Source organism: Harpia harpyja, chromosome 11 (assembly GCF_026419915.1).
Source record: "Harpia harpyja isolate bHarHar1 chromosome 11, bHarHar1 primary haplotype, whole genome shotgun sequence".
Taxonomy (NCBI): Eukaryota; Metazoa; Chordata; class Aves; order Accipitriformes; family Accipitridae; genus Harpia; species Harpia harpyja.
The window spans coordinates 44,293,912-44,316,509 of record NC_068950.1 but is presented as its reverse complement, the minus strand read 5'-3'; the positions used below and the strand labels follow the sequence as shown (position 1 = coordinate 44,316,509).

Here is a 22,598-nt window from a genome sequence, read left to right as displayed (position 1 = left end):
CACATCGTAATTCACCCTGCGCATCGTGTGAACTAATTTAACTGTAACATTATGGTGCTGGAAAACACTTGTGGTGCTAGGAAGTGCTGAAGATCTCCAACGTTCCTCATGTATTTTGTTCTTAAACATGGAATTTCTGACCTCATAATTGCCAAATTTTCTCCTTAAGGCATTTTATTGCAAGAATTTTTTATAGAAGCTCACAGCAACTGCAACCAACAACATCCAAAGCAATAGGGAGGGACCACTCTCATAACCGATCTACTAACCTCTGGTCCCAGAGCACAGTAACACTGCTCCACGCTGCTTTAGTGAACCCACTTCTGTCTTTCAGATATTACCAAAAGGAAAAGGACGGCCAGGACGCCGACCTGTAGCTATTCTGTGCTTTGTTTAGAGCCATCTCCCTCTCTTTTCTATGCCTTTACGGACAAGGGCCACGTCCACGGGCCCCGCTGCAGAGACACGCGAGCCATGCAGCTGCAGTGGAGCTACGACCTATGCACGCAAGCTGTCCAAACCCGACATTGCTCCGTATGGTTTGTTGCAGAGAGTTCACTGTGCTTAAAAGCTCCGTGTGCTGCAGGATCACCTCCTATCTCTTAGGATGCTAGGAATCATAGTAAGGCATTTGCAGGCTTGCGAGTGACTGCCTGGCACCGGCAGGTTCCTCTGAAGCATCCTCAGTTGCCAGCTTGACAAGGGGATGCTTGGCAAGAGAACAAGGCAGGGGTAACAAAGAGGTACGCAACCGCGGACATCGCTGGAAGAAGTTAACTACCTTTTAGTTTGGGATCACTAACAGAAAAAGACCCCAAAGTTGCTTAAACTGTGATGATGGGCACAACTGGGCAACGGGCTGCAGTAGCACAGCTGTATGGGAAACACAGAGACAAAACGCATTATCTACAAATCATGTAACAAATACTCTTTCATTTTTGCGGAACGTACACATTAACAGTATTGATCTAAGCCCGTACCCTATAAACATGTTACACCACACATGTTCCTATAGTAAAGCAGCTACGTAGTCTTAAGTCGTCTTTAACACCTGACCGAAATCCCAGCACAAATCCCAAAGCACTTAAAACATGACCGGAAACAAGCGATTAACTTGTTTTTAGCAAACATTAAGTCGTCCTCAGAACGAGCCGTTACTCAGTGGAGCGGATGGGCCGTCAGTATAAATGTGAGGATTTCAGCACAACTCCCCACCTCGGCCTCGCAGATCCCCGCTGCCCCGCCAACACCCCGCCTCGGCGCACGGCGTCAGCAGAATGAGGGGCACGGCGCTGGCGCTGGCCTTGCTCGCTCTCCTGGTTGCGGTACGCGAAGGAAGAAGTGAAGGAAACACCGTGAAGCTCTGCGGGAGAGACTTTGTCAGAGCCATCGTCTTCACCTGCGGCGGCTCTAGGTGGAAAAGGCATTTGACTGATTATCACTACCTGTTTGGTAAGTGCTAATTAATGCATGAGAGGCTTATCACCCCCTGCAAGGTGCACTTAGCTCCGAGGGGATTGGGAAGAACCGAATCACCTGCAGGCTGTACCTAAGGGCAGAGCTGTGCCCTCGGCTCCTCCGGCTCCCCCGAACAGCTGCCTCCCACGCAGGAACAGCATGGGCTTTGCTTTGAGACAGCAAGCGAGGTGGTGCAACTTCACCTTTTTTGTTTCCTTGCAGCTTGCTTGGCTTAGCTTAGTGTGCTGTTTTGCTAAATAAAAAACATTTAGATCAAGATTTTCCAAGTCAACCAGAGGAACCACGAGTTAAGCCCAAGGCTATCACTGAAAATCTCTATGCCATGACATTTCAAATGTCAGAGACAAGCTTTGCTGCAGTCAATGCAAGTTTTTTACCATTGTCTTCAGTAGGACACACCGCTTTCCCCACCAAAACCCAGAAACTTTATTACAACTTAAGAATATTATAATTAAAGTATGTTGAATATCTACTCTGCAATTTAAGTATCTTCACATAGTGTTGTATGTATTTATTAGCACATTTTTAGACAGAGTCCGAAAATTACATGCACTGCTAGAGATTTGTACTCTGATAGGTTAAAATAACTAGAAAAAAGAAATGAAGCAGATGACAGGAACAGAGGCTTTCCACACTCTCCATGCAGTAACATCTGCCTTTTCTGAAAATTCAATTGTAGCAACAGCTTTAAACAAACATAAAGGGCGATGCCACCTGCAGCACCCTCCCTCCCCCTGAGAGTCTGTTGAAGGAGAAGAAACCCCCACTGCTAAACGAAGCGAGATAACTACTGTACCTTTATAAACTCCACATGGCAGTGCCTGATGGTACTGTGGTATTTAAAATGCACATGAATCGCAAGCGTAATTTAAGTGGGAACATCCAGGAACTCTGAAATTGTGGGGTATCTGATGCCTTCATGTACTATCTGCATTTCAGGAAACCCACAAGCAGTTCCAGGTTAACATGCTGGTCAAGTGCCGCTGACACATCAAATCACGGTTTTACCCTTCGAAGCAAATGTATCATTGTAAGACTGATAAGGCAATGATTCCTACAAAGAACACTCTTCAATATAAATCCATAAATTACTGGGTTTTTAACATGTTAATCGCAAAATGTGTACCTCGCGTATCTATTTTAATACTGCCCTGGCGACAAGTCAGTGATCTGGTACATCTCGGTTGTTCACATCAGAAACACGGAAGAGAATACTTTCAGCTCCCTGGCTGTAGGCTGGTCTGTCTTTCTGGTAAAGATTAGTATTATAACTACTCATGATTCCACGACTTCTCATTTTTAGCTTCTGATTTTTACGCGACAGAGAGAGAAAATCCCCGGCCTTTCTCACAAGAGAACAACGGTTATGCCGACTCCCCCACGTACACAGACCAGAGCCTGGAGACTGACGGCGAAGAAATCCACAACGTCAAGCCTGAGACAGAGCGAGACTTGCAAGGCTCCAGGAAAATGTCTCTGCTAAAAAAGCGCGAAGTAGCCAAGTTGCTTACCACATCCTGCTGCAGCATCGGCTGCAGTGAGAGAGATATCAGTTCCCTGTGCTAAAATGCAGCAGGTGCTGGCAAGGTTCAATGTCACAGCTTTCATGTATTAAAATAATCATGACATAAACCACAATTATTTCAGTTGTATTCTTTAATTGTAGCTTTATTCTGTGGACTACACTAGGGAGTAAATGTTGTAGTGTAAACCAGCAAACGGCTGCAATGACAGTTCAGGTTGGGTTGTCTGGATTCCACAAAGCGTTTACAGTGGTTTAAACTTTTAGTCACGAGTACAAGTATTTCTTCCCATCTAGCTACTGTTCTGGTTTCAGCTTTGCACATAAAATGTCATACAATAAGCAATTTCTCATATGCTTCTCTTACAAAAATCCAACAGCAGGTTTCAGCTGTGAAATACGGGTAGCAAAAAGTCTGTCTGCAGAATCAGAATCAAACCAACGCGGTGCGGATAGCTCTGTGCAGCGCGCCACGCCGCACGAGGCCCCCGAGTCAGACCCCCACCGCAGCAGGGGAACGGCTGCAGCAGGGCAGGCTTGGGATCAGTCAGCACTAGCCCCTAAACTGGGCAGGCAAAAGCCATGCTTTATTTCCTATTCCAGCTGCTTCCAGTAACGTCTACCCGAGGTCCTACCTAGTGGACAGTTAACTTGCACCCAGGGAGATTGGAAACACACTTCTGAGCTCAGAGGGCTGAACGTCCCCTCTTATCTATAGGCAGGTATCAGCTGAGCACCCCACTTCAACCTTTTTGTGCTAGATTCAAGCACCTTTAACAGAAGGGCCTAGACATGTTAGATCTACATACTCTGAACACGATGTAATTTGAAGACATTTTTTACTTGATTTCAAGCACTATGGAACTGAGCTAGACTTTGAGGAGAACCTTCTCCCGGCCACCTTCTCTGCACTCAGGGCTTTTCTCGGGGCTCAGGGGCAGCCAGGCCAGCCCCCAGCGAGCAAAGCTCCTGACTCTCTCGGTCTCTGCTGCCCTCCCACCACAGAGCCCAACTGGGGCATCCCTGGGCCCAGCAGGAAGGTTTGGAGGGATCCCTCCATCCCCCCAGCAGGGCAGGGTAACTTGCAGCACCGAGCTACTGCGGCTCGACAGGAGACAGCATCTGCAATACAGCGTGTGCACGGGGCTAGGGCCATGGGGCCATGGGGCCGGGCACGTGCTCAGCTGCCCGCAAATGCCATTTAATGGGGATAGTTTTAAAATGCTTTTGTTTTACTTTCCAAAAATCCCTTGGTGGTTTCTACTTGGGGTCACATAGTGAGGGCAAATTCAGGGAGAAGAAAGTATTACAGGGATGCTCAGTTCTGAAAGCAGCTAGAATCAGGAGGAAAACAGCATATGTCACAGAGAATCACCTCCCAGAGAACGCTCTGGGAAATACAATTATTACATTCACTGCCGAAAGGCTTATGGTAACCACATTTCAAAACAGGTGAGAGTTGCCTTGGTCCTTCACAACCATTTTCAACAGCAGAAACGGGAAGAGTTAGGCTGAATGTTCATTTCTCCTGCTGTTAAACTCAACTACCTCCTTATTCAAAATAGACAGCATAGACATTTGCAAGAGCAAACAGTGAAGCGTTCTTGAACACATATGATGAAAACGTATCGCTCGCAGGATCCCACAGGCACCTGCTTCCGATTTGCATGCTCTGCTCATTCAGCTGCCCGATATGCGTCACCACAACGATCTTGTACCTTGGTATCATAAGGTCTTTTACCCGAGCTTTAATAATCTGCAAGAGAAAAACACATTTAGACACAAGTGGTGAGCTCTCTCTACAGGGGATGCTCAGCGATTTGGTTTTCTGGGACAGACAGGCGCAAGCATTGCAACAATCCTGATGACAGTCTTTGAACTGCAGCATTTGAAACATCTACTGCAAACTCCCCCATCCCCACGGACAGGTGGCATGTATGCTACTGCAGTCATTTCACAAGACAACCAACGCTTCTATCTGCTAAAACCAGGCACATCTTCCTGCTGGGCTACTGAAGTGCAAGCACAGATGTTAAGTAAGGAGTTACTGTATGTGAACACCACATTCTCCTCCATACATGTTTATAGTTACCTGCTGACTACAGGGGGGAAAGGAAGAGCAGGCAGTACTGTTTTTTTTAATGCCAGTGAGCTCTTCTGGGCCAAATAGTCAGGACAGTCTTTTCTCAGCAGCAAGACTGGATTTAACCAACAAGGAGCTTGCACAAGTGTCACTGTGCAGAATTCAGCCGCTACCATAACTGGCCTATTTTGGAAAGGTCTGATATATCCTTAAAACTTATTAATGGCATTTCTGGACAGGGCAACCACAGCACGGGGGTTTTACTGAACCGTGTGCTTGGCCAGAGCCAGTGCTGCTCAAACAAACCTCATCAATATAAGCCTGCACCCTCGGTGCATCCTGACAGTCTCCTCCAGCATTTGTTTTACACTTTATATTTATGTTTAGGGGCCTCCCCGCCCCGACAGCCACCTCCCTGACACCCCGTCGAGAGGCGCGGACAAAATGGCCGCCTCACGGCTGGCGCGCAGCCGTACCTCAGCCATGTCCTTCGCCATGTCCCTGCACCGGGCCGGCTCGTAGGGCTGCTCCCTCAGGTAGCTCCCCAGCACATCCTTCAGGATATCATCCACCGCCGCCACCGGGAAGCGCTTGGAAGGACCTGAGGGATTCAAACTCGGGTTTCTGAGGGGAAAAAAACCCCACCGCGCTGGAAGGCGCTTCGGAGGTCTCCTCGTCCCCGCCCCGAAGCGCCCGGCCCTGGGACCTACCCGAAGGGGGGTCTCTGCCGGCCGTGCCGCCATGCATCCCGGCACCGCTGCTGAAGGGAAGCGGGAGAACGGCGGCTCAACGCCGCCCCGCGGCCGCCGGGATCCCGTCTCCCGGCGGCCGCGGGGCGGCGTTGAGCCGCCATGCTCCCGCCTCCGCGCCTTCCCGCCCAGCTTCCCCTCCCTCACCGCCGCGCCGCCATGTCCCCGCAGCCTGAGTGGATCCTCACGGACCTCTCGTGTCCCGCAGCTCCCCCCCCCCCCCCGCCAAGCCTGTGTGGATCTCTGCGTGTCCCTACAGCCCCCGCAGGCTCCGTGGGTCCCTGCGTGCTCCCATCACAGACACCCGTGTGTGTCCCTACGGCCCCCACAGCTCCCCACGCGTCCCGGCAGCCCTGACATGGCTTCCATGGGTTCCCCTCAAGCCCCCACGGCCGCGGTCCCTCGCGTCCCCGCAGCCCCCCGTGCGTCCCCTCAAGCTCCGCTCGTCCCCACGGTCCTTGCGGACCCCCCACGCGTCCCCACGTGCCGACCCCGACCCGTCCCCAAGCCGGGAAGCTGCGCGTTAGCTCCAGCAGCAGCCATGTTTCGGGCCAGGGACATGGCAGCCCCCGATACCTCTGCCCCGGCTCCTCTGGGTGCTCCCGCGCGTGCAAGCGAAGCTCACTCGGAGAAAGCAGCGTTTTTACGGTTTTTGTTTATTTTCGAGGGAGGGGGGAAAAAAAAAATCACATTTAAATTGCAACTCAATCGGGTATTTAATGTGGTTCTTATGTATAGAATTAATAAACGTTGTTCTGACGCGGGGATTTATTTGTTGCAACGTTATGCATGGTAAATAATTGCATATTCAAGATTTTGTGAAATGGGTGACGGGGAGAATGGAGGGGAGACATTTATAAAAAACATTATTTACAAAAATGATATCCACATAGTCGTATTCTAATCTATAAGGCAAGTAACATTTAAAATATGTTGTTTCATGATTATCTTCAACAAGTCAATACAACACATTCATATTACCAGTGGTCAAATACAAAGCTTTGCTGCAATAGTCTGTGTGCAACAAACCTGTACGTCTTTTACAGTTTTTTTTCTCTGAGAACAGTAGGTAAGCAGCAAAGTTTTCATCACAGACTAAGCAGTACCTAGGCCATCGTAGACTAAAGGTATAATATATCTCATTGCACGTTTAGGCAAAAAAGGCCAGCCATTAATTAACTTATTTAACTTAAATCTTAAAAATAGACCTGTGTATCTTAATCCACAAATATTTATAAACATTTTATACACGAGGGAGTTCATAAAATGATACAGGGTGATACCCGGGGAAATCCAATTCACTTCTGGGGCTTCCTCTGGGTTCAGAGGTGTCACGGCGAGGTTCTCCTGCACCCTGCGCCCTCCACCCACCAGCCCGCGGCCGCAGGACCGGAGCTGCGAACCACAACCTGACTCGATTCCTCTCTCAGACCACGACTAACGCTTCCATACGGATTATGCCGTCAAAGCAACCGGGCGATCTCATCAACCTTGGAGCGTTTTGGAGTGGAAAACCCCTCCGGTGTGGATTACGAATCCGACAGCAGGACGGCACGTCCGCGGCGATTCGCCCTTTGTCCAGAAAGGGAGAGATTTCGAACGGAGGAATAAGATATTCTGAACACCTCGCTAAAACCTGGCGTGTTTTGTCACATACTGCTTGGCCTGTAGTGAAGTCCTGCTTATGCGCAAACCTTTGAAGAGCATCGCCACCCTAACGCTTGTGATTTTAGGAACAATTGTCAGCAGCGTTATCTGCAGGCCCTCCTAAAGTGATAGGGGAGGTCACGCAGGAGGTGGGGGGTGTTTCTGCAGATCTTTTTTCTAGCCTTGTAGTGAAATAAGAATTAAAATACTGATGATCATAAAATCTCCCCGGCTCTGCAAGAATTACTTTCCTTGGGAAATCTTAACAAACGGAAGAAAAGAATAATTCTGGCTATGAAATGAATTCTTTGAGACAGTAATTCCTTACCAGGAAAGTACAATGTGATGATGTTACGTATTTTGGTCACGGTAAGCTTCAAAATTAAGTTTTTTAACCAAGACATTTTCATATAAAACCAACAAAGGGTAGGGAAAAAAGCACTCCATATTCAGTGTATTGAAGTGGCTTTCTCAGGTAGGTGTTGGGTGTTTGGGTAACAGACCTGTGGGCTGTATTTCCAAAAAAACAGATAAAATGGAGCAGGATTCCTCTGCGATGCAGAACTGCACCAGGTGCCCGGTGGGCACAGGAACCGCACCACTGCCGAGGGAGACGTGGAACTGAAGGAGAGGTCCGAGAAGGGCCGAACATTTTTAGTAAAAGATGTTTGACTCTCTCTTAGGTTGTTTAAAAATATGACACCTTTTCATTGCAGTTCAGCCCTTTAAAAATGCTTCTGCTGCAAGAAAGTGAAGTGGAGACTCTTTACGTGATGCTCGTGCTGCAGGAATCTCTGCAGCTGCGGTTTGACAGAGTGCCATTGCCAGCTGCTTGGAATCATCCAGCATTAGGTAAACGAAGACAAGTATGACTTGTGGTGGTATGGGCAGCATGGCAAGGTCTTGGCAGGGACCTCGGTGGGAAAATAATCACCCGTGCGAGAGCTGACCAATTTTTACGACCGGCCACTAAACAACTACCCTGGGTCTCTGTGCTCACGTTAAAAGGAGAAGGCAGACGGCTCTCACCTGCAGGTGTGTGTGGCTTCAAAATGATAAGTTTAAGCAGCATCTTTCTCTGGTGTTTCCCATACAGCCCAAACCCTGGGCACTGCCGAGAGAGATACCCCGGCAGCATCCCGCAGCAAGGGTATGATGGTGCCTGCAGCCTGCCTGGAAAACTGCCTTCCCTCCCCATCCCCTCCCTGCCTGGCCAAAACGGGATGTCACTTTAACATAAACTTCTTTTTTTTTCCCCACCTATGTTTTAAAAAACCTCTAACAGATAAATCCTGAAAGGGCATACTGAAGGCAAAATTAATTTAACTGAAATAGCAAATAACAGCAGGAAGACCTTTAAGTCCAGCCTGCGTCAGGAGGAGTGCGCAGTTGTGTAACTTCCTCGGTACAAGATTGCACTTCTGTGATAAAGCTTTTGCGAGTGAAGCCACACATGTACGCACTGAAAACTCACACCAGCTGGGCAGGAACAAGAGTTTAATGGACAGTGGCCTTACAGCAAAAATAAGAACCAGCTTTATAGCAGGGGAGTGGTATTTAAGAACAAACGCAAACAGCAAATGAAAAGCTTCTTATTTGCTAGTATTTCATACTATTGAGCAATTTCATAGTTATTAAGAAATATTGTTAAAGTAGAAAATTGGTCTGAAACGTCTCCTGTGAGGAGCACCATAAGCTGGCTGAGAATCGTGAATATTTGCAACAAACAGAAGAAAAGTTGCAAAAAAAAAAAGACTTCCTGCTCCTAACATCTAAAGACCCAAGTCTGCGGGTGTCCACGGGGAAATCACTCCCGCTCCGCCAGCCGGCACCGTGACCCTGCAGGCATGGGCTGCTGGTGGCTACTGGGGACCCCAGAGGAAAGTCCCTCAGGGGAGAAGTGGCTGAGGACACAGTCTAAAGGGAAAGGTCCATGCAAGTAACCAAGCTAAAGCCTTTCCGTGCATGCATTATTTGAATGCCTCCTTTATTATCTTTTTTTTTTTTTTACTCAGATAGCTAGATCTGAGTGCTGCGGAGTTAAGGGGTGGCAGTGCTGGGCAGTGCTGGAGGGCTGAGCCCCCTTTTCAGCCTCAGCCTGACTTGGCAAAAGACCTGCTGGACCACATGCTCAGAAACAGAGCGCTGATGCTTAGCTCTAGAAATGCAGGTGACTCACAGGCAACTGAATCGCCGTCTTTTCAGCTCCCTGCGGACATAGCTGCTCTCTGCTAGCAGGCAGGGAGTACCAAACAGATGCGTTCCCTGAAGATACGCAGTTTTTCCTGCCTAAAAGCGGAGGTGAAGCCTGCAGGGCTTGAGTGCCCTGAATGCAACAGGGTAGCACATTCCCCGTGCCCTCTCCAGAGCCAGGGGCTCTCGCCGCTGCTACTGAAGCCAGAATTGGGGATAAAAATCCCTATACATGCCCCTATTTGGTGCTCTAAATTTAAGTCTGATACATCCCAAGCTGCTGCCCATAATCTTTTTTTCTGCTGACACCTTCTCAAAGCCAGGCAGAAAGAAGACCAGGCTCCTACACTTCAGACTTAGAAATGCAACTGGCCCGTTCCCCCTCCCCACGCGGGGCAACGCCGGGGTGCCACGCTCGTACGGCATGCGAGAAGACAAATACTCGACAAAATAAGCATCCCCGGGGCACTCTGCCACTCTGCCTCTCTGCTCAGACACCAGCAGGGCAGGAAAACTAAACCATCAATGCGGAGCGGCATCTCCTCGCAAAGGTCGCGCTGGGAGGGAAAGCGGAGACGCACAGGTCAAGGCTCCTGAGCAAACGCCTAGTGAACTAAAACACTATGCAAAAAATTGGCAAAAGCAGTATGCAAAAAACCTGTCCCAAACCGCTTTGTTTTTGGTCCCAGTGTCGCGGGCTGGGAATAGCTGCTTTGTGTCACCTGCCGGTGGCTGGAGGGGGACCGTGTCCCTGCAGGGCTGCAAGCGTGCCGGCACACCGGACTCGGGTCTGGCAGCCAATTCGCCCCAGAAAGGGTGCAAGACTTTCTCATCTCTCTACCCAGGCCACGGGGGCTGCATCCCAGCACCAGCACGCACCCAGAAAATATGACCTCTGTTTTGTGGGACAGCACAAATGGGACAAGCTTGGGAGCTTTGGGTTATGGGTTTTTTTGTTCAAAAAGCATTTAAAAACCCAATGCTAATGTAAACACCTTGTCTTTCAAATGAAATATAAAGTAAAATATCTATGTTCTGGTAATATTTACATTATAAAATCCTTATTTTCAGGACTATGACATAGATCTCTTTTGGAAGCATGAGTTTATAACAATTGTACACAGCATGAACCAATTATGCAAAAACTGATTCTTAGGTTTTGCCCTATATTCCTATGTCAGAAAGGGGTGGGTTACACAGTTTATACATATTTCCATTTCAGGGGAAAAATTATTAACCGAGTTGAACACTCCATCCAGGAGAACTGGCAAGTGTACTTTCAAAAACTGCAAAGATGTATGAAGTTGCATAACTGAAATTGTGCTTTATCTTCTGTGTTGATACCTTTTGTGAGCATGCACACAACTCAAGCACCCTACCATACATATCTCGGTCTGGGAGTCATCTCAGAACTGAAATATCTCCAGATTTTTCTTGTTTTCTTCTAAGACGGGCACAGATTTCTGTTTTCTTACGTCACTCCAAACTGCTCTGTGAGCAAGCACTTCCTAACATGCACAGTCTGCTTTCCAACGCAAATGCACAAGCCTAATCCTGGCAACACTTGTGACTGTAAAATTAGCACTATTTGTCATCTTACATATTTCTAAAGTCCCCAGCACCCCGTTCAGCGGATGCTCCTATGCTTCCCTGTGCATCTGAACAGCAGCTGCATGTCATTTCCAAAAGATCCCTTCTTTTTTCCTCGTATCGCCAAATTCTCCCGTTAAACCAAGCTCTCCACCTTGGCAGATGCCGCACCATTAATGCCATGAACGCTATCACCATGTTGCCAGCAGTAGGCTGAGACTAACGTCAACTAGAAGTCAAGCGCTGCACAGGCGATGCTCCGAGAGGAGCAGCACGCACCGCGGGAGCCCGGCTCCGAGCCCGCGTCGGCTTGGGGAAAACACGGAGGGACAATTTTGCACCCTCCAGTTTAGCACTTCTACGTGTTTTCCCGTCTCCACGAGATAGCTGCTCCTGATACCAGCAAGGCAAGCTCCTGCCCCGTGGGTTTTCGGTAGCCCCCCGCGCTGCTCCTGCTCCCCTGGCACCGGCACCGGCCCCAGCCGGCTCTGGGTGTCCCACCAAGGGTCAGGCTTGGGCTGCATTTGTCTTCCAGTGTTTGTAAATACATGCTTTCTTGCCTAACTGGTAAAATGGAAAGGCGTGGGGGAGCTGCATGTCTTTAAAATATTTTCTAAACCCACGGGGCTTTCAAAAACAGGGAAAAAAACCCAGAAAAAGCGAGCAAAGGAACGTAGAAATGCAACTGAAAATCTGGAGACTGCTCGGAAAATGCAACCCTAAAAACAGCAATAACGTTTCCGGACAGTGCTGTAAGCTCAGATTTACTACCCAGCCTCTTTGCCTGCTGATTTCCTTATCTGCAACTCTGCAAAGTGTAAGGACATGGGGCAAAGAGAAGCGCTCGTCGCTTATGCACGCACTGCTGGGACTCCTGACGGTTAATCTGCGGCTGTAAGAGAACACGGGCATGTTCACGGAGGTTTCTTGCAATGGAAATTTGAAGTAAATAACTTTTTGTAGAGGTGACATTTCTCTCTGCTTTTTGCTGGGAGACTGTATTAGGAACCTCCACATTTACAGCAATATTTTTCTGGAGTTAAACCAGCTAAACCTGAAGATAGAGCTTTTTATTCATCACGGTGAGACATACTAAGGACTGAAGAAAAAGTAGATCAGTTTGTCGGTTCTACTTAACTCTCTTTTTATGAGGCACCCCCTTCATAACAGCTATCAGTATTGTATTTAAATCGTATATATTGACAAAATGTAATCTACCTCTGTAAGCATTGTGCCATTCAACAGTACTACTATTAAATTTATATACCACAGTTTAAATTACATCCATTTCATGAATGGTAAAATGCTAAAACTCAAGTGTCTAACTGCCAAAATACAGCCTTACTGGAATGAGTACAATTTACAAATACAATAATTACATTTTAAAACCATTAACAATGTTACATCTAGAAGTAAATACTGTAGGACTGGTCAAGACGGTGTTTTCCAAGGAAAAAAAATGCTGAAAGTTGTCGACACTTCCAACAGAAATGTCCCGAGTGCAGGATTTAGTTCATTTTCCTTAAACTGTAATTAAAACCCGTTCCACGCACAGCAGTCCTTGGGTATTTTCCATATTATTTTCCATAGACTTGCATAAGCTTCCATCAGTTATCGGCCAAGTATTTACCTAGAAACGGGATCAGAAATCAGCTGCGGGGAGGGAGCAGCCCCGGTTCCCGGGGGATGGCCGCCCGCCTCTGCCGGCCCCCGCACCCACGGCCACGCTGCTGCCACGCACGAGCGGCACACGGGAAAACACTTGTCTTTCTCTGCAGCAATGGGGCAAAAGGAAAAATACTCGTCCACCTCTGCAGCAATGGGGCAAAAGGAGAAATAACTTGTCTTTCTCTGCAGCAATGGGGCAAAAGCTCTTCCTGGAGATCCCCAGACCTTGCCTTTCATGCAGGACCCATGAGCAGAAAGGAGCCCATGAAATTCAAGGCTCTCGTAAACGGCAGCAGGATTTATTTCATGCAAGGGAGCTTTTGCCCTTCTGCCACCGGCCAGCCCCGTCCCACCATGCTGCAGTGGGACCTCTGGGCTTGAACGGTCAACAAATATAGAGCAAAAGCAGTCCCAGGCATGCCAGCACAGCCGGAGGGGACCGTCAGGGACACTGCCATCCCAAGAGAAGCCGCCGGCGAGGCACCTACCTGCTGCAAACCTCTTCTTGATGAGGGAGAAGCGGTAGCCAGCGCCGACGAGCTCGATGTCGCAGCTGGACAGCGTGCTCCCCTCGCTGGTGAACTGCACGGCCAGGGGGGCCGGGGTGCTTGGCCCCTCTGAGAGCTGGAATCGGGCCAGCAGAGACCCCACACCTGCGATTTAAAAGTCCCGCACGAGACCCTTACAAGCCCGGAGAGGCACGCTGCGCATCCCAGGGCCAAATTTGCCGGCAAAGGCAATGAGATGCCCAAAGCGCTGCAAGTGAAGCCCACTCCCACGGTTGTACCCGAGCCAGCAGCATCCCCCGGGGGGGGCAGAGGCAAATCCCCTCATCCTCCCAGCGGATTTTTACTTTTCAGACACCCCAGCGATAGGAAGCAGCTGAGCCGCACGTGTGACACATGGAGAAGTGACCCGCGGGAGGCTGCGGTCCCCCCGACGGGGATGCAACGTGGGGCCTCAGCCTTTGAATGCAGAGGGTCAACGGAGCAAAGGATGTGGCAAACAACCGCATCCAAACCCGGTGCGTTCATACCCTTCTGAGATGCCAAAGCGGTTGGCAAAACAGTACCAGTGGCACGTAGCCCTGCTTTTCAGAGCTCTTTGCTCCTAGCTTTAAATAGCATCCTCCCCCGGCAAGCGCCAGCAGGAATCTGTGTGTCTGCACTTGTGCGCAGGCATGATAAACGGGTCAGTGTCTGATTTAAGTATGCAGAGTTAATAACATGCACATTTGCAGGATTACCTCCATTTTCTGACTTCTGAGAGATATCGGGGATCTTCCACAATATCCTTTGCTGTTCGGCATTCCTAAAAACACACGAAGAAGAGCATTTCTGTAGGAAACAAGAAGTTACGAAGGAGACATCTGAATTTTGCTAAAGACTGTGGTGGGCTGGGGGAGCAGCTCCGGTGCCACCCTTCAGAGCTGCAATTCTTGGAGCTTAGATTTGGCTTTGGCTTTGACCCGAGCAGGAAAACGCTGCTCTTGCATTGCAGGTGAGCAACGGGCGAGCGACAGCGGGGCCGTGCCGTGCCCTGCTTCCCCGCTGCAAACGCGCACGCCTGTGCCTATGGCAGCGGTGGCCATGCATCCCTCTGAGCCCTTGGTAAAAGTAGCCAAAACACGGAATAAGGGTTGTTATTCTGCTGCCTGCACACACGCGTTTAGCTCTGACCCGCTTGCTTGTGGGAATGGCAAGAAAAAAAATCAGAGCGGGGTTGCATGCTTCCTCCTGCAAGAGGAGGAGAGGTTTGGGCCCCCAGCTTGCCTCCAGCTCCTGCCCGCAGACACCTCTGACAAAGGCAGGGACATGGCAGGGACAAAAAACGAGCTCTTTCTCAGGTGAGCAATTCCTACCAGACAGCAGGAGGAAGCACAGCTTGAAGTTTGGTTACTCCTCCGTCGACGGGGACGAGGAACTGGACGTTGTTTAGAGCTACCGGTGTGGTCATTGCCTCTGTATTGTATTTGTAGTCAATGCGGAGGTCAGTGCTTGCAGGGTCACACCGCCAGCTCACTGCAAGGTTTAATGGAGTAGACTGAATACCCTGGGCAGATACCTTCCAAAATGACAGAAAAAACATTTAGTTTCCGTAGGGGTGAAGGGAGAAATCCCATTTTACAGACGCGGTAATTGCATTTGGTTTCAGAGGAGACAATACCTTGTATTCTCATAGAAAATTTGTACTGGACTCAAAATCAGGCAATCTAGTGACATACAGAAGGGACTAGCGGGATAGCATGCCCTCAACTCACGTTATCTCCACTCTGCACTAGGGAAATACCATCTTTTACGTCTATAAGTTAAGCGCACGTTTTTGGCACAGTTTTATCTTACAAAAAAACCCCTACCTGGTATTTGAGCATATCCACATTGTAATAGGTGGCTTGTGGTTTCTGTTCCGATACCTTCTTTAGGTGAGTCATCAGATTTGGCATGTTGACCCAGAACTCTTTCGTGTTGGCGTCACTCTGCGTGTTGTCACTGCACAGGGGGAGAATTAACCCTTCGCGTAAGTCGCCTCGGCGGAAGAAAGCTTCTCTACAAAGCATGCAGGGCAGCAATGCCGGCTGCCAGCTGGGACTGCATTTAATCCCGCATTTAGAGAAATATTGCCTCCTTCCCGCGCATCTCTGGCTTGTTCTCAGATACCTCTGGGGAGGCACAGCAGATGCAACCTGTAGGTCATCTCTTTTTGCAAACAGGAGGTCTAATGAGCAGGGCGAGGCACAAAACAAGCAAACCCCATCAAAGCACTTGCTCCTCTCTGCTGATGCTCTTCTGCCTGGCAAAGGGGCTGCTCTCAGAGGGAGTACTCCGGCAAATATTTAAGGGCTTGAGAGTTTCCTTCCCGCAATCAGGGCAGGCTTCCAAGGAAGACACTTTGGGCCATGTATTTTTGCAAAGCACCCTAATTTTCTGGAAATCCACCTTCCTTTGGGATGGTGGCGAGGCGGGGGCTTACCAGCAGAGGAGCTGGGGGTTTGGCAGGACGTGCTCCAGCCTGTTGTAGTTCAGCACGCGGAAGGTGAGCACCGCCGGAGCGGGGTTGTTGGCAAAGTGTCGGGTGATGCCCGCTGGAAACGACAGCACCATCTCCCCCGTGATCTTCACGATACACCTGCAGCGCCGAACACAGAGACCGAGGGGGGAGGAAAGAAGGGGGGAGGCTCAAAATGCAGCAGGACGGGAGGGTTCGCACCAGGGCCGGTGCGGTGGCAGCCCACCGCTTCCCACCCGCCGCGCTGGGGGAGCAAACCTCTTGTGGTCCTCAACCAGAGCGAGCTGGAATAGCAGCAAAGGCTGGCAGCCTGCTAGGGATGGGGATGCCCCGGGAGCATCCCGACCCTGGACCCGCGCCTGGCGCAGCGCGCTGACACCCCGGCACACGTGTGCCGAGCCCAGAGCACCTCCTTTCCTCCCTCCCCATCCCTCGAGATGCTCACCGAAGCCTCGACAGCACCCCAAGCCTGGCCTGACCCCCAGGACCCCCTTGTATCGACACCCGGACCCCGTCGGTCGGCACCTACTTGTTGGGGTCAGCCCCTTTGAAGTACGCGTTGACGGTTTCCGTGAAGGCGGCGGCGACGGGCAGGGTGTCCTGTGCCCCCATGGTGAGGGGGCTGGGTCCCCGCGACGAGCCTGCAACAGAGCAAAAACCTCCACTTCTTACCTATAGAGGGAAAAGGCACCGCTCCCCCCTCCCCGGGCTGGGGCAAGGGGGTGCTCACCGAGAGCCCCAGCTTAGCTTTATGGGCAAATATTAAGAAAAAGTCCCCCAGGCTTTGGATGAGGCTTTAAAAACTGTTTACAATTATCTATCCCCCCTCAAAAGCAAGCAAAGAAAATAATGGAGGAGCCCCAGCCACGAGCAGCATGCAGGGCAGCGGCATCCCCCCCGGCACGGCTCCGGGGGGGGGACTGCCACACGGCAGGCTTTGCATGACAGTTTTTTGCAGTAGGTTTCTGGGCCCCGGCAAGAGGGGCTGGGGAGGTTCCTTGTCCCTTGGCCGGAGAGCTCAGGCTGCCCGTGGGAAAGCGGGATGTCGGCGGTCTCCTCCCTTCCCGACGCTGCCCGAACTCCTGCCTGCGGGAAGCCCGATCTGCGGGGACCCCTGCGATCCCCGGCACGCTCCCCTCTCCTGCCCGGCGAACCCCCCCTGCACGGCTGCTCCCCCTGCAAAGCCCGCGGTACGCGAGGGCAAATCTGCAAACCCTCAGAAATCTGGAACTACGGAGGAGAACGTGGGACTCTGGGTGCAAAAGCTAGAGCAATCGGTCTGCGGTTTATTTAGATGATGAAAAAATAGAGGAAGAGTTTGCTTCGGCTGTGCTGCGCGTCCGTGGACGCTAGCCAGGCTCTAAAATATCAGCCCTGCGTGACCACACGCGGGTTTCCCTTTGCTGACCAGGAATGCCTGTCTCCGAAAAATATTTGAGGATGAAGGCACCGCTGCAAGCATACACCAGAAGCCCCGGGCGTGCTGGAAACCCTGATGTGGGGGGCAACGTCCCGCTCCCCATGCCTGCCACCAAAAGGAGAGCGAGCAGGGGCTGTTGGCACGGCAAAGCTCTCGCCTATCCCCCGGGGAAAGTGCCAAAAGATCACCCCGGCGTTAGTGTCGGGTCACCCACCCGACGTACAAGGCGCTGATCGCCCGGGCACCCAAAAAGTCCTCGAGAGGTCACCACCTCTGCCCTGGCACCACCAGTTCAGCCTTATCTATTTTTCTGCAATGCACTGTTTTGAAACCTTTTTTTTTTTTATATCATAGTCTGTACATCAGGTTAAGCACAAGGATTATTTTGCCTCAAACCAGCTACGAAGGAATGGGAAAGGTCTCTGGAGGCTTACCCAGGGACCCCGACACCCCCTTACTCTGTTACCTTCACTTACAGGGTCTGAATCAGGCAGGTGAAACGGGCTATTAATTTAGCCCAGGGTTTCGTTTAGAGCATGCAAGCGTGTGCCAGCTCCAGCCGAAGCCGTACAAGATTAAATGCCGGCCTGGGGAAGGGGCGAGGGAAAAGCAAAGCGACCGAGCAAAATGCAGCGTGTTTCTGGTGAGCTCCTGCTTTTCTGCTTGGACTATCTTCAAAAATAATCCCCTCCCTTCTTTAACTGCTGCTTCCCACCGCTGCCTGTTGCTTTTTGCCTCGCATCTAAGCAATCTGTCATGGGTTTTGTGTGAGGTACAGTAAAGTCCTGGCTTGCTGCTGCAAATTTTGTGCGAGTAAATGATAGGGTTTGGGTGCAGGAAATCAGGATTTGTAACGTCTCCTGGGGAAAGCACTTCTGTCACTTAAATTACACTTTGAGTTTTGATATATTAATTGGGAAAAAACGTGGCATTTGCAGACGAGGAGGATTCCTCACACCTTACAAAAGCATCCGTGCAGGCAGTGCGTTAATGTATCGAACCAAAGTTGCTCTGTCCTAGAGGCACGCGTGAGCCTCTCTGGGTGCTGGGATTGTCCCTTCAAATGTCTAATGTAGCCTAAAAGGGTGTAAAAAATTAACGTGGCCACACAGTTCCTTCTTGGTCGTACGTCTTAAGAGACTCAGGGCACTAAGTGATTTCAGCCGCAGCCTGGAATAACGATGCTCAGTAAGTGCAGCGCGTCCGGCTGTCCCAGCGCACGGGATGGGCAGACTGAGCATCTCACCCGCACGCAACAGACCCGTCGCCACCCAGGCATTAATTATCCTAACGACCCCAGGGAGGCAGCATGCGGCTCCCCAAGCCTTCGGCTTGTGAGGACACGGCCCCGAGCCACGCATCAGGGACTCGGCAAACATCCCACTAAAGAGCAGACGCTTCATGTCGGTGCCAACCGCGCGTGAAGGCACGGGCAGCTCCCCAAAACCACCGATTATCGCAGCCACGCTGCAATACCTGGCTATGTGGCAGAGGGGACATGCAGGGCCACGGGGCAGCACCGCAGACGGGTAGGCTAACGTATTTTTTAAAAAATTCTTTCCATAGACACCACTGGTGGGTTATCAGAGAGCGCAGCGAGCACATCCTTGCTCCCCACACCCAGAGCAACGGCCCCTCAGCACGTCGAATCCAGCCGAATGCGGTGGGATATTCCCATCACATCCACCCAGAAGTACAGACGAGATTCAAAAACATCAGTGCAGACTGGCTATAGAAGGGTGAAATCTGGAGGCATCACCCAGCAGAGCAACATCAGCCTTTGCTCAGCAGGGAAGGCGAGAGGATGGTCTTTAGCCGTCCAGCAGCAGCAAAGCCCATGATCCTTGGCAATATAATTATTATTCTTTGGGAGAGAAAAAAACCCACCTCCCACACATACATGCTCCGACTGCAGCCGGGTTTAGCCTAGACCCCGCACCGGAGCATAGAACGAGGGGTAGGCGTCTCTCATACCAACCTGCCTTTTCCCTGATTTTCAGTCTCTCATTTCTTCCACCATTTCTCTGTACGTATATGAAATGTCTTCATTCCCCAGAATGAAAAATCACGCGTGCAAGAATAAAGCGGCTCATCTCGCATATCTCTATTACTGGGCTCAGATGACCTTTGAAAATCTGAGTTCATCTGAACAGCAACAGCAACAAAACATCCTCCACGTTTCTCATCTGACTTGGAATAAAAATCATGTGGATGTAATTGGCATTCAGGGTTCTCGGTTCCCTCCACTCTTCCCTCATAAACCTACATATTCTTCTCTTAATGGCTTCAGAGACTAAATAACTTTTTAAATAAAAACTTTAATGTAAAAAGAAAAGCATAATCTATTTTAAGCCCTAGAATTCTTTTCCAGAAACTTGAGAGACAAGTCTAGTTACCGTGGCATGCCTCCAACAAAAATCTGGCTTTTCAGTGACTGCTTCAGAAGTCGTTTTTACAAACTTTTCATTTTGGCAAAATGACCTGATAATACTGGAAAAAAAGAAAATCCACTTTATGGAGATTTGGATCCAGCCATAAGCAGCGCACCAGGGTATTTGCCTTACTTTTCCCTACACAGAGGTGGAAAATACAGACGTGGAGTAAGGACCGTGATCCTGGTACACAGCTCTGCCCCTGTATCCAAGACAGCATCACCAAAGCTGCACCCCATCTTTTCACACAGGAACAAACTACCCCACGTTCTGCAAATACAGGGATCTTAGCACAAAAAACCCCCTAAACTCAGAAAGAGAAGATTATTTCTCTTCCGGCATTTCATGCCCTGAGTTACAGATGCCAAACTCAGCAGATCTCCTTTTACCTCCCTAGAGATGAGCGTTGAAATTTGGCTTTTTTTTTTTTTTAAGTTAGACACAAAGATGTAGGGATAGATCAGGAAATCCAGCGTGTGGAAGTGAAATAGCTCCTTCCTGGGACACGAGATGAGCCCGAAGGCAGTGCCACGCTCTTGCAGCCCTGCTGCTGTGCCGGCCAGCCGGCATGCCCTGGACAACCCCCCCTCGCCCCCATTCTAGACCATTCACACTGCCAGAACAAAGTACAAAAATTCAAATATACCATTCAAACCCATTAATACGCAAACCCCCAAGAAAACCCCCGAAAGCTAGAGGTGCTCGCAGTGCTGGTGCTAGACCGAGTGAGGGGGGGGAGGAAACGCAGAGCGGGGGGGTCAGTGGGATGCGCGGTGCCGGGGTACACGTACGGAGGAATAGATAACGCGCGATCAGCCGGCACAGCCTTCGCCAGCCCCTGCCCCGCCGTGCTCAGCTCTTCCCGAAGCTCCGGGCAGGCACTTGGCACCTGGGAAAGGAAACCCAGGAAGGGTTTTTTTTTTTTTTTTGCTGGAAACAGCAAAATTGCAATGAGGATCGGGAGCGGGGACCTCGGGGACCGGCAGCTGTGGCCCATTAAAAGGCAAAAAGGCAGGAAAGAAGAAACCAACCTCCCTGGTCACCCCCACCTCCGTCCCTGCCGTCCGCTGCTGCTACGGCATCACGCTCGCCAAAACGGGGTTTGCTCCGTGAACACCAACACCCCGTGCTCAGCGGCCGGGCAGCGCAACCCCGGGCCGCTCGGCTGTTTGCCGGAGGGGACACGCTTTATGGATCGCAGGCTTCGCAGCGGGCGAGACCCACGGGAACCGTGCTCCGGCACCCCCCGTGCCAGCAGCATCGCCCAGCTAGCCCCAGCCCAGCTCTGCCTGCGAGCACCGCTACGGCTTCAAAGCGCTTCTTTGGGGGTTTAAAGCACCTATTCCTGCTGCTAGCAAACCTCCCCGCTTTTCTCGTCTTTTCAAGAAAAACGTTGGCACGCTGTCGGTGAGATGAGGCTTCCTCCAAAGCCTCGGGGCTCTCCGAGCGGGGCTGGCCGCCCAGGCACCCGTGCCCCTGCTCCATCCGAGATGCGATGCTGCTCAGAGAAGCTGCCATCCGCCCCAAAACGAGCCCTCCTCCCCCTGCGTCCTCCCCCACGCGTCTTCTCGTCAACGAGGGACCCCAAAACCCGCATCGCCTCCGACCAGCCGCCCCGGCAGCACAACCTGGTGGCATTTTGGCTATGCTTGCTGGCGGTGCCGGCACGCTCCCGACACCTCGCCGTGGAAAAATCGGATGGGAGGTGGGGAGGGGACCCCGGCTTGGCGGAGAACCCGTCGCCCTTTGGTTTTTAATTAACCGCACTGTGCCACAGCCCGCTCAGGGGAACGAGCAGCTTGCGAGGGGGAGTAGAAAGAAGCCCTGGTTGACAGAGTCAAGTTCCTCGGCAGTGCAAGCGGTTTCGCTCTCTGGTTTTCACCGCAGGCTCGGTACGAGAATATTCTTTTGGGTTTTGGTTTGTTTGAGGGTTGGTTTTTTTGTTTAATAAATAAACAGGGAAACAGATCATCGGGACGAATGGCACAAATCAAATCAAAATTATTCTGGTCGAACTTGCGATGTCATCTAAGTAGCCATAGCATTTCGCACGGAAAGCCGGACTGGAGCCTTTGAAGGAAACCCCGGGAGTCAGAGAGCAAGAGGAAGGGGAGCAAGTCGTTACCAGGTATGCTATGCACTACTTACCTTCGAAAGTCAAATAAAACTTTCCTCTGTCAAACCAAACGAGGGAAGGCTGTTCATTCTCTGTATGGCCAGGAGTTGAAGCGGGATGGGAAAGGTTAAGGAGAGGGAGAGAGAAGGACACAGTGTGAGTCACAGAGCAGGTCATTTATCTCGCTACGGGGAGGGGACGAGGCGCTGCAAGCCGTTCACGTGCAAGGAAAGGGGGGGCTTTTAAACTCTGGTTTTGGCTTAGGAAACAGAAAGCAGAAAGCAAAGCTATGGAAGCCCAGATGGAAGAGTATTTTTGCCCGCTTGGTAAGGATTTTGGCGGGGGGCATGTGTGTCTCTTTTTTTTGCCTAGAGTGGAAGAGGCTTCTTGGCTCATGCAGTCTGTTAACATATTCTAACTGCGCTGATTTTGGCAAACATGCCTTATGCTCTTCACCTCCGGCGACGTCTCTGCCGTGCTACAACAGCAGCAGCGAGCGTTTCCCCGGCGGGATGCTGCAACCGCATGCTACACCGGTGTGCAAAATAAGTGACAGTGAAACGTAGGTGTTTTCTGTTGCATTTCAGGACATAAACCTTGCAGATAAACAGACACACGCACACAGAGCAGGAGATGCCTAGCTGGAATTTTTCCTTTCCCATTACGACCACCAGCTCCCTGCACTCACACCGC

General features: G+C 50.7%; 3 protein-coding genes across 4 annotated transcripts in view; 1 reads left to right on the top strand and 2 right to left on the bottom strand.

The window, feature by feature from the left end:
• The first annotated feature begins 678 nt into the window (after positions 1–678).
• INSL5 (insulin like 5) lies at positions 679–3,117 on the top strand. Of its 2 annotated transcripts, none has more exons than XM_052802275.1 (2): positions 679–1,452; positions 2,804–3,117. In XM_052802275.1, exons 1-2 carry the CDS (start codon positions 1,278–1,280, stop codon positions 3,043–3,045), a joined length of 417 nt encoding a protein of 138 aa, XP_052658235.1. In that variant the 5' UTR covers positions 679–1,277; the 3' UTR covers positions 3,046–3,117. The 2 variants fall into 2 exon arrangements, with proteins under 2 accessions (XP_052658235.1, XP_052658234.1); XM_052802274.1 differs by having other exon boundaries at positions 2,783–3,117.
• Positions 3,118–5,902, bottom strand: DYNLT5 (dynein light chain Tctex-type family member 5). The gene is made up of 3 exons (XM_052802276.1): positions 5,795–5,902; positions 5,561–5,685; positions 3,118–4,757 (listed from the first exon to the last, which is right to left on the bottom strand). Exons 1-3 carry the CDS (start codon positions 5,829–5,831, stop codon positions 4,554–4,556), a joined length of 366 nt encoding a protein of 121 aa, XP_052658236.1. The 5' UTR covers positions 5,832–5,902; the 3' UTR covers positions 3,118–4,553.
• A 4,858-nt stretch (positions 5,903–10,760) lies between these two features.
• SGIP1 (SH3GL interacting endocytic adaptor 1) overlaps positions 10,761–22,598 on the bottom strand; it is a 55,548-nt gene continuing 43,710 nt past the window's right edge. Inside the window, exons 18-25 of the mRNA XM_052800952.1 lie at positions 21,938–21,997; positions 16,467–16,578; positions 15,902–16,057; positions 15,288–15,420; positions 14,793–14,995; positions 14,178–14,242; positions 13,420–13,584; positions 10,761–12,893 (exon numbers count right to left, since the gene is read on the bottom strand). Of these exons, the coding sequence (XP_052656912.1) occupies positions 12,871–12,893; positions 13,420–13,584; positions 14,178–14,242; positions 14,793–14,995; positions 15,288–15,420; positions 15,902–16,057; positions 16,467–16,578; positions 21,938–21,997 (917 nt within the window). The 3' untranslated portion in view covers positions 10,761–12,870. The remainder of the gene's footprint in view (positions 12,894–13,419; positions 13,585–14,177; positions 14,243–14,792; positions 14,996–15,287; positions 15,421–15,901; positions 16,058–16,466; positions 16,579–21,937; positions 21,998–22,598) is intronic.